This window comes from Amia ocellicauda, chromosome 1 (assembly GCF_036373705.1).
Source record: "Amia ocellicauda isolate fAmiCal2 chromosome 1, fAmiCal2.hap1, whole genome shotgun sequence".
Classification (NCBI taxonomy): Eukaryota; Metazoa; Chordata; class Actinopteri; order Amiiformes; family Amiidae; genus Amia; species Amia ocellicauda.
The window spans coordinates 34,062,697-34,074,221 of record NC_089850.1 but is presented as its reverse complement, the minus strand read 5'-3'; the positions used below and the strand labels follow the sequence as shown (position 1 = coordinate 34,074,221).

General features: G+C 39.6%; 1 protein-coding gene across 1 annotated transcript; it reads right to left on the bottom strand.

Annotated features, from left to right (window-relative positions):
* Nucleotides 1-6,218: 6,218 nt before the first annotated feature.
* Nucleotides 6,219-9,152, bottom strand: LOC136748806 (avidin). Its single transcript, XM_066702857.1, has 4 exons — nucleotides 8,987-9,152; nucleotides 7,960-8,167; nucleotides 7,337-7,457; nucleotides 6,219-6,588 (listed from the first exon to the last, which is right to left on the bottom strand). Exons 1-4 carry the CDS (start codon nucleotides 9,059-9,061, stop codon nucleotides 6,555-6,557), a joined length of 438 nt encoding a protein of 145 aa, XP_066558954.1. The 5' UTR covers nucleotides 9,062-9,152; the 3' UTR covers nucleotides 6,219-6,554.
* Nucleotides 9,153-11,525: the final 2,373 nt, after the last annotated feature.

Sequence of the window (11,525 nt, the reverse complement as noted above, 5' to 3'; positions counted from 1 at the left end):
ACAGATGCGGTTTGGAAGTCGTTTATTACACTGCAATTACCTGTTGCCCTGCAGCTCCCCTGGTAGCTGGTCAATTAATGTCTAGTTGAAGAAGTAAACAAATACTTTTGAATCACAGTCTAGCCATTGCAGTTTGGGAACTACTATACTTGCCTGCAGATCTACCTGGCAGTGCGGTGTTTGGAGTCTGCAGCAGCTTTGGAAGAGTCCTGCCCCGGTGTCTGCAGCTGCACATACATGAAAGAAGACCAAGTGTTGAACTACTGGATTATTGCACAGAAAAAAAAGACTCTGGAGGAGGGGGAGCCCACTTGAGTGCAGGACTTGTTCCGTTTCTTTTTTCTACTCATTTGAAGCCTGTTGGATGGGTTGTGTTGATACAATTCGGATTAGGAAGATTTAGTTTTATTAGAATAGGTTTTCTTTTCTTTTTTTGTTGCTTTGTGATTCATAGCATAGGGAAAAATTGTTTTAGGATTTTACGCCATGGTTTATCACATGGTCAACAATAATGGCACATATGTTGTTGAGACCAAGCTGCTATTGAGACCAAGAAGTAAACAGAAGGATTTACAAGTTGCCCTAGAGAGACACAGGACAGTACAGGTAAGAGGTGCTGCACTCTTTCTCGGTAACAAAAAATCAAGCAGTCAACCAGGGGAGAGAAACCAAAAGACAAAAAAAAACTTTCAAAATTTAGAAGCATGTGGCCTCTACAGTGTCAGGTTTGCAGAATGATTGCCTTCCTGGATGAACTCATCCAAGAAGATTTCATTTGTGAATGTTGTCGGCAGGTTGAAATCCTAGAGATCAAAGTCTGTGATCTTGAGGCTCAGCTCATTGATCTGCACTGTATTAGTGATATGGAAGAATTGGTCAATCAGCCCAATAAAGAGATGGTGTGCACACCAAAACCCAGGAGAGTTGAGACCTTAGAGCAGAAGAGTGTAGAGAACTGCTGTGTTACAGTAGGTCGTAACCGCAGAAAAGGGCGAGCACAACCGCTATAGACACCCCAAGAGCTAGAAATGCCCAACAGGTTCCAACTGCTGGACACCGAGGGTGATGGGAGGGCAGTTGAGCACCAGAGCACCATGGTGCCCACTCCCCCCAAGAAGAGGGAGGTAGTTATAGTAGGAGACTCAATTCTTGGAGGTGTAGATCACACAGTGTGTTCTAGTGATAAGGAGACCCGCATGGTATCTTGCCTGCCTGGTGCTCAGGTTGCAGATCTCCCTAAATTAGTAGACGGGCTACTGGCCAAAGCCAGGGGGAATCCACTGGTCATGGTCTACATTGGAACCAATGACATAGGAAAAGTTGGGGCAGAGGTTCTTTAAGAGTTAAGAAAGAAACTAAAGAGCAGAACCTTGACAGTAGTTTTCTCCGTAATACTTCCGGTACCACATGCATGGCCAGGGAAACGGGCAGAGATTAGAAAGTTCAACACGTGGTTGAAATCTTGGTGTAAGGAAGAGGGTTTTATCTTTCTTCTGTGATAGATGGGACCTGTACAAACGGTCTACATCTAAGCAGAAGGGGGGCTAATGCATTGGGAGAGCGTATGTGCAGAGTAATTGAGAATCTTTTAAATTAGGGACCAGGGGGACAGGGAGCTCTGACAATGGGAGATGTTCCAGTAAGGAAAGAAAACAAAGGGAAACTGCTGGTAGGAAAGTCCTGAAGTGTTTGTACCTCAATGCCAGGAGTATAAGGAACAAGATGTTGGACTTAGAAGCCACAGTGCTGGCATGTGACTATGATGTTGTAGGAGTGACAGAAACATGGCTTACAGAAAATGATGGGGATGAATACAAGTTGAAAGGACACACACAGTTTAGGAGAGACAGGCAAAATCAAAGAGGGGGTGGGGTAGCATTATATGTGAAAAATTACATTGAGGCAGAAGAACTCAAATTAGATCCTAGTAATGAAACTGAATCTTTGTGGGTTAAACTTTTGAATAAAAGATTCAGAGGATTAGTGGTAGGAGTGTGTTACAGACCACCCAATTAAGGAATTCAGAAAGATGTTGCATTGTACAGTGTAATCAAGACTGCATGTAGCAAGGATGTGGATGTTATAATGGGGGATTTCAATTTCCCAAACATAGACTGGGAAAGCCTGGTTGGGACTACAGAAGCAGAAATAGAAATGGATGAGATGGTAAATGACTGCTTTCTAACTCAATTTGTCAGAGAACCAACCAGAGAGAGTGCATGCATTGATTTGATCATTTCAAATTAACAAGATCGAGTCAGAGGGATGGCAAACTGTGATCACAATATGGTTAGCTTTGAAGCATTCTTTCAAAAAACAAGGACTAAGTCTAAAACAATGGTCTACACTTTCAGAAAAGCAAACCTTGAAGGTATGAGGCGGCACACTGGATACAGATTCAGTTGAAAATGGATGGTTATATTTTATATACTACTTGAGGCTCAGGAAAAATTTGTACTAAAACTTAGCAAATTGAGGACCAGAAAACATTGGCCAAAATTGTTTAATATAAGTATGCAAAAAAATATCAAGAGAAAGAAAATGTTGTATAGCGCATACAAAAGGGATAGAGACGAAACAAAACACAAAGATTATCTAGAACTCCAAAGAGATCTTAAGAAAGGGATCAGGAAAGCAAAGAGGGAACAGAAAGAAACTCTTGGAGCTAAAACTAATACAAAGAGCTTTTTTCAACACTACAACAGCAAGAGGTCAATTAAGGAGGAAGTGAAACAGATAAATGGCAAAAATGGAAGTATCTTCGAAAATGAACAAGATGTGGCAAATGTTCTAAATGAGTATTTCACAGAGGTTTTTACAAAAGAAAAAACAGATAACATGTCACAGGTTAACAATCAGTCCAGTCAAACCCTAAGAGAGATCAGGATAAATGAGGAGGAGGTACTAAAGGGACTAGCAGAATTAAAAACAAACAAATCACCTGGGCCAGATGGTATATTTCCAACAGTAGTTAAAGAAATGAGGGAAATTATTTATAGGCCGCTAACTCAAATATTCCAAATGACACTTAGAACAGGGGATGTGCCAACTGACTGGAAGACAGCAAATGTCATACCAATCCACAAGAAAGGGGACAAAACTGAGCCAGGAAACTACAGCAGACCAATCAGTCTCACTGTTACATCTGCTCTCCACACTTCACCAGTTCGCCTCCAGAGGTCATCATCTCCAGAATACTAATCCTGTCTTTCACATTCCCCAGCTCCGAGAACAATTACCACGTCACTTGCCTTGCCTTCATTGCACCGGTTGCCAGTTCCCGACCCAAACCTGTTCAGACCAAGTCTCTTCCTGCACCTGACTACACTGACTCTGCGGAGTCTAGTCTGACACTCACCTGCATTACCTGTAAACTGTTGGGAAAAATGATTAGACAGAAAATAGAGGAGCATCTTAAGGAAAACCATATTCTTGGAGATAATCAACATGGGTTTAGATGAGGCAGATCATGTCTCACTAATTTATTAGAGTTCTTTAAACATGCAGCTGTAGATCATGTGAAAGCATATGATATGATATACTTAGATTTTCAAAAGCTTTTGATAAGATTCCACATCAAGGACTGATCCTCAAATTGGAAGCTGCAGGCATTCAGGGTAATGTAAGTAGATGTATTATGAACTGGTTGATGTATAGGAAATGGAGGGTGTCAATTAGAGGAGTTGCTTCTAACTGGAGTGAGGTTGTTAGTGGAGTTCCACAGGGATCAGTACTAGGGCCTTTGCTTTTTCTAATCTATATTAATTTTCTGGACTCTGGGATAGTTGGCAAACTTGTCAAATTTGCAGATGATACTAAAATAGGTGTCTCAGCAGATACAATCTCGGCAGCACAGGTTATTCAAAGGGACTTAGATAATATTCAGTTGTGTGCCGACACCTGGCAGATGAAATTCAGTGTGGACAATTGCAAGGTATTGCATGCAAGTAACAAAAATGTCCACTATAATTACAGTATGGGAGGAATAGAACTAGATGAAGTAACGCTTGAGAAAGACCTAGGAGTCTACGTGGACTCCTCAGTTTCTCCATCCAAACAATGTGGGGAAGCAATAAAAAAGGCAAACAGGATGTTAGGGTACATTGTCAAAAGTGTACAATTGAGAACAAGAGCAGTAATGTTCAGACTGTACAATGCACTAGTTAGAGCTCATCTGGATACTGTGTACAGTTCTGGGCTCGATACTTCAAGAAAGATATCGCTGCTCTAGAGGCAGTTCAGAGGAGAATATTAATCTTCACCAAACGAGCACAATGGGTTGAATGGCCTCCTCTCGTTTGTAAACTTTCTTATGTTCTTATGTCTTTGGAAGAATCTGTTCTGTCTTCCCCTTTGAGCTGCTGTACCACCGCGCACACACACCCCTCTTCCTCTATGGGCTCCTGGCTGTGGAGCCCCGCTTTCTCTCTTTTGTCTTTATTTTCTGACTTGCTCCATTTCATGCCAACACCAACTCATTTTTTATATGTGATTATGGACTGATTGCTGATTGAGCAATTGAACAATGAGGATTTGCACATGTGCAGTAAAGATTCACACTTGTGAGAGTTTATGTTATTGACTGTGAACAAATATTCTAATTTAGTTTGACAAGACTTACCCAATTGATTTTTGTGTCTAGTGTAGGGAGTTGTGTTTACTGTTTTGCACAAATGTGCTTCGCATTTGCATTTTGTATGAAAGCAACTATAAATGTTTTATTGTTTTGAAGAAAATGTACACTGTTCTGCTCGTTTGGTCATGTGGACCACAGTTTCCTTCACATTGACTTAGCAAATGAGAAAAACTGAAACAACCAGAGCCAGGCTTTCATCAGCCACTATGGAGGCATTTCTCTGCCCAACCCCCCCAACCCCCCTCACTCCTCCCGTAATATTGGGACTTCATTATGTCATACACCCGTAATATTACAGACAGGTTGCTAAATAAATATTGGCCTCTTAGTTCTGGCTGCACTACATACCGCAGTCTAAGCCATTCAGCCACCCGTTCAATCATATTTGGTAAGGGTTTGTGTATGTTGACAAATATTTCGGCAAGTTCAAGCGCTGTATCAGTTCAAACTTATTATAAGCCAGTTTATCTATAACCTCAGAGTCCATGCCCACATCATGACTGTTAAAATTTGAACACCCCCCATAACACACTTTTTCTGACAATTGATTTCCTCCGACCTTACCTCATGGAGATTAAAATCAATACCATTATTCCCCTCACCACCACCACCATTTTGCTGTAGGCCTACCATGTTTAAAGCCTCTAAAAGCCCTTCAAAAATATCAGCACGGTCAATATCAAGGTTGTCATTTCCAGAAACGTCTGTAGCTGTACTGAGCTCTAATTGATTCTAATAATTTTTAACATTAGCTCCTAATAATATACTTAATAAAAGTAATCAAAAGTAAATGTTTACACACAAACACAAAAGTGCACAATGTTGTGTATTATTATACAATTATATGATTATATATCATCTTGTATTGTAGTGCTTGTAAGAGGAGTTTTTCCTGTGTATGATTCCTTGCCAATTTTGTGTTACACTTTAACTGAAACTAATTTTACCTCAATTAAATTATTTTGGGAGGGAGGACACGTCAAGTCACAGGGGTGCAATAATAATTGATTTGTGACAGAATTAATGTGAAACTAATATCATTTGCTTAAATTCCTGAAATATGCAATATCAGCTTCTTTTAAGTTACAGAAAATAATGCATGATCCCCATAATTTTCTCTGCTTCTCGCAGAGCTTGTGTGCTCAGTCTGGTCAGCAGCAGGCAGCCTGGTGTGTCTTCTCTCTCGTCTTCCTGCTGGTCCTCCTTCTCCTTCCCCTTTGTTCAGTTTCATCAGAATCAATCATACTGGAACAGCTCTACACCATGAGCTCCACATGTGATAAGATAATATATTACCAAGAGCTCCATCTCAGCCTACACCTAAGGCCATCAGGTGAACACAATAATGCACTGGATCCTATCTGTTTGGAGGAGTTCAGACCATATATTAATGTGAAATGGTTAAACTGCAGCCTGTTAGGAGACATCTTCCATGGTAGAGAAATGTACCCTACAATATCTTACAATATGCTTATGAATCTATTGCCTTCTAATGTTATATGATCTATGTAACACAAGAAGGCTCACAGGAGCTGTACCATACTCTGCTAACATATAGGACAAAGAGGAAAGAGCCAAGGGATGCTTTAAACTTGCAGTGATGTTTATTTAGAAACTGGTTAACACTAACCCATAAACATTGATAATGAATCTTTTAAAATCAGCATGCATAGAACTATTCCTCAAGGAAGACTACAATATACAAACATTTTAGTACAGAATAATGTACATATTTCAAACTTAAGAGTTAAACCACTAGAGTCTGGAAGTTGTGGTATGGAGAGGGAATGTACTCAGTCACCCAGGCAGGCGAGCACAGAGACAACCTGTACTGACACTACAAGACTGGAACAGCGATGCACAGCTGGACCTGGGAGAGCTGGGCTTGGATTTATACTGTTCTTCCAGTTACAAGCTCTCACTGAATGCGATGAAACACATTTTTTCCAACCCTGTCACAAAAAATAGAAACAAAGTCTTTAAAGATTGTTTTTTCACATTGAGAAACCCATTATATATTTATTTAATATGATGATTGATATGAGTCCCTACTAGTTATGTAACTGACAGCTAGACTTTGAGCTTCACATTTGATCAAAAAGGAACCAGGATGTTCACTAGGATAGACTGTTCAGTGCAGTTTAAAAGCCTGCAGACTGTAGTCACAGCTTATCAAATACACTCCTATTTTAGAGCATTATATTAGTTTTTCTTAAATGTTTTTTTCCTGCTCCCCAAAACCTTTTTTCCATTGAGAGTGTAATATTGTCGACTCCAGCACAATTTATTTAGTGGTTTGCAGATAATGTTTTGAACACATTCGTGAGTTCTGCCACACAGAAATAGATTTGACAGTTCAAGTTATCAGTCTTCCTGCAGGTCCCTGACTGCCCACTTATTTTCCTCCAACAAGGACCAGGATATTCATTGGAACAGACTCTATAGGGTAGTTGAAATGCCTGCAGATCAAAACCCTTAACCCAATATTGCTTACTGTAGCTTAATCTTTCCTGTAGACTGTCTACTCCCTGTTTTCTCTCTACACAGCTGTTACAAGTGTGTTCAAAGACCTCTGACCTGTGCTCTCCTTGTAAGGAAGGCATGGGAACTGGAAAGGATGACAGTGCTGAGGGGTATGAACCTGTACAATAAATAATGAGTGGCCTTGCTGTTTTCCTGACAGTTACATTGCCGTCTCACCTGGTTTGTGCCCAATCATCGCCTGCTGATTGTGCCTTTCCTCTCAGCAGCCACATGGTCTCCAGGTGCTCAACGCCATTGCTGTCCACAAAACACTGGCCAACCCAGGATGTCACGGATTCTACAGGAGTACAGTGACATTAAAATCTGCAGGAGTCTGCCGTTAAGGATTCACTTTTGCTGAAAACTGCTACAGGGCTACAAAAATCAATGAATGCCTACATTTTTATTTGATATAGTGCCCTTCACAGTAAGTTATCACATGGCAATTTCACAGGGATTTGTTTCAAACCCAAAAGAAAAGAAATTGTGTTTCAAAAAGGATTTACTTTATTTATAGCATTCCTATAATATTTTCATAGTTTGTATTCCTAGTTTCTAATGTAAATAGCAAACTCTTTTTGTTGTTGTTATTTAATGCACACAAAGCTCAGATCATTTCTTTTCCGTTTGTACGGTTTCATTTTCACATTAGGTATATCTCAAGGCAGAACTTCTGGTACAGTGTTATTCAGTGACCAGTCATTTTGCCATCATCAGATAGCATCTCTAATTATGGCTATGAAGGCAGACAGACAGGGAGACATATTAGAGCTGCTAGTCCTGAATAGACAACTCCTCACCTACGAAGCTCCATTTGACCAGGAATCCAAACACAGTAGATTTGCCATTAATGTTCAGGAATCCAGACAGAGGAGACACCTTGACAACCATTTCATTCTGTGTGGTCACAGCGGTCATGTAGGAGCCACGGAAGAAGCCAGCATTGTTCATACTCTCCACGGTCATGTTGGATCCAAGTTCATTCCTCCACTGCCCTCTTAAATCGCACTGTAATGAAACACAAACATAAACTGTTTTCAATTCAGTTTGTTTCTAGTCTGAAGTGGATGCTAGCCATGTCACTTTAATTTGCTGTGTCCGTGATGAACCAGTGAACTCTGCGCCTGTAGCCCTGCAGCAGCCTTAGTGTAGAGTATAGCTGAGAACAGGGATATTTCAATGAGAAAAATGTCCTCTGTTGTATTTCTACCTGTGTGCAGAAGTGTTTCCTACGTTGAACTGTCATTCTATCTCCATGTTAACACATTGTCCACAGGGTCATCAGGTCCTGGTCTCTGTGCTTTTCATCTGCTCAATTTTAATTGAAAATTAATTCTGTTCAGATTAAGATCTGCTTTCCACACAGTCTGCTTAATTAAACGGATGCCCCTGTGATTCTGCTAATACACAAAGCATTAGAAACACACCACTATTATTTTATTTATTGATTTTTAGCTAGTTTAGTTGAAGGGCTGCCAGCATGACTGTGTGCAAAGTGCAAACAAAACCAAACAGCAGAAGAGTATGTAGTCAGTGTGTAATAGTCTCGATCAAACAGTCAGATTCAATCTTCCTGTGAAAGGTTTTCATTTCATTATTTATTCCAAGTAACTGACTTCCAGCCTAATTGTTCGTAACATCTGTCATGTAGTGGCTTTTAATAGGCCATACAACACCACATCTCTTGTAATTAAAAACACATTAGTGAAACACAAAACCAGAATTGCAGAACAGAGTGCAACCTTTATCACTGCAAGTGTGACTCAAGAAAAAAAAAAAAAAAAAATTAATGTGACGTCAACAGCCCTCCAGTGTTGACATGCTTACCTTTTGCTGTTTGCCATCAGATGTGGAGATCTGGTAGAGACAGAGCAGAGAAAAAAGCACAGTGATAGTCCTCATGTTGAGTTGAGATTGGGTTTAGTCTGGACGTCTGGACGTTTCTCCACTGTCTCTGGGTCACAGCTGCAATAGGTGTCAGAATGAAGAGGCAGTGCAATTTATACTGGCCTCAATGACAAGGGTACTTGCTCAATGAGAAACATTTCCAGTATTAATGATATTGAAATAAGGACATTTGTTACTACTTCCCTTTTCGGATTTTCCAGAAATCTGCCCAGTATATTTTGAGACATCGAATTCTTTTTTTTTCTCCCTGTAACATTATCTGTTGATTTTTCTGACTCACAATGTCTTGCAATAGTTTTCTTGCAGAATTTGCAGGTTAAATTACATTAATTTCACATTACAGTTCTTGCAAAATATTGTAGTTTCTGTGTCTTTTGAGGATCATTGCCAGTCTGTTTCGGTGATGTCATGGTGTTACAACATAGGGGTCAATAGGAAAAACAAGGTCTGCACTCAGTAGGACTAGTCAGTTCTTTACTAGCATATTCTGTATTTACACACAATCAGCCTCCTAACTAGGATCACAGACATGGTTCAGCATCCGCTTTCATTGTTGTAAAATATGCAAATCGTCACACCATGTATATATCAACAATACGATTCAACATTAATTGCTATTTAAGTCATTATTTTATAATCAAATTCAATAAATACTATCAAAATGTATTTCAACTAATTAATTAGTTAATACACACCAAACATTACTTTGATGATATGAGCCATGTAAAACAATTAATTAAAACAAAGTAACAATCCAACAGATTTAAGAGGTCATCACTAAATCAATTACATAGTAATCTCTGTTATTTGAGGTAAGAATGTAGCAGAAGGAGCAGTAGATGTAACTGTTTAACTAAATGATCCCTTGAAGTTTGTGTTTATATGCAAAAAAAAATTACATGACCAAAATCTTGAAAAACAGTCATTAATTGAAGGTCATTTGCCAATATCCACAAATGTGTTTTTACTATTTATTGGTTTGATTTGCTCAGACTTGGGAAAATGTGTGGTAACAACAGAAGGGGTGTTTGTTTTCAATTTCCCAGGTTCAGGTTTTGGTCAATCTCTGTCAATAAAATTAAACTTTGCCAATTCCAGACTCAGCCCTTAACAGGAGATTTCCACAAGGCAAACAGAAGCCCCTGAAGATGATGTTGCCATCAAGCATACTTCAAATGCTCTTCAGCTACGTTTCACTTTCACCTTATTCATTAGAAAGTGGATACCTTTAAATCACTTATATCATTCACCATCAAACATCATCCTCTTCAGAGATGGAGAATTCGTCATGAAAAAGTGAGGTTTAATTGATTTGAACTTGTAGAGGATCAGAAGCTCTTGCTTTGATTAATAGGAGCTCCTAAAGGTACTTGCAAATGCATTCAAACCCAACTCTACCAAGTGACCTGCTAGGAATTTGTGATCAAAGATGGGTGGTTAAAATATTTCACTTGATCCTGGCCAAAGATAGCTTCATTACAGCATCAGAAAAATATCTGGCTTCTGACAAGGAAGAATGCTTTGTGGAGCCCAGCTGTGACTTGCAGGGTGTGCAATGTTTGTCAGGGCTCAATAAGCCTGTATATCAGCACTGACACTCCCTGCCCATTTTCTGACAACACAACATAACACCCAGCCCTTAACTGCACAGGAACTGTCTACAGTTTACACACAATCCTGATCAGGGCTAAATTGTTTTGTTCAGCAACACTGCATGTTTATGTGGGCTTGGCTTCATAAGTGAATTATTATATTTAAACACCCATTAGGTTAAAGAGGTAAACAGTCTGTGCAGGAGTTCAGTAATGTGGGTGTACCTGAATTACATTGATGGCTGTGTGTGTGATTAATACATGTATGGTAATTAAGTGTAAGAGCTGAAAAGCTGGTTTGTGGTTAAGTGTATATAACAGCTGTGGTGCGTGTAGTTAATCAGTATGTTACAGCTTTAGTGTGTGTAGTTAATCAGGGTGTGTGGTTAGTGTGTGTAGTACAGGCAGTGTGTAATAATTTCAACAGTAGAGATAAGACAGCATGCATGTTGGATTGAGCCCTGCCAAAATTCATAGGCCACAGGCTCTTATTAAGGCAAATGTCCATTTTTTTAAATTACAGAGCAAACAGACTAGTTGCCATAAGGTTGATAGTACACATATATTATATGTGTTTTCTCAGAGCTATTTGTATGAGAGCCTGTAGATAAAATAAGCTCAGCGATATGGAAGCTAATAAAAGTTGGCTAGCAGAGCAGATTGCTTATTTCCCTGACACAAACACAAAATTAAGTCCGTTTAATACATTTGTAGAGGCTTGACCGCGTTTGTATTTTGCTGTGACGGGTCTGAAGTGTAATGTTTATTTGTGTCGGTGTTTATTCCTCCTGTGATGATATATTATGAATACAGATTCACACGGCATCCCTCCCCCCCAGTCGGAGCAGCACATTGCGGGTTGCCGA

What these genes read in the sequence shown, in the direction of transcription:
- LOC136748806 (XM_066702857.1), bottom strand. Translation starts at nt 9,061, where the DNA reads ATGAGGACTATCACTGTGCTTTTTTCTCTGCTCTGTCTCTACCAGATC. An exon ending in CTGATGGCAAACAGCAAAAG is followed by an intron (nt 8,168 to 8,986) that starts GTAAGCATGTCA and finishes GTTTCATTACAG; the next exon opens with TGCGATTTAAGAGGGCAGTG. An exon ending in GGTCAAATGGAGCTTCGTAG is followed by an intron (nt 7,458 to 7,959) that starts GTGAGGAGTTGT and finishes GTACTCCTGTAG; the next exon opens with AATCCGTGACATCCTGGGTT.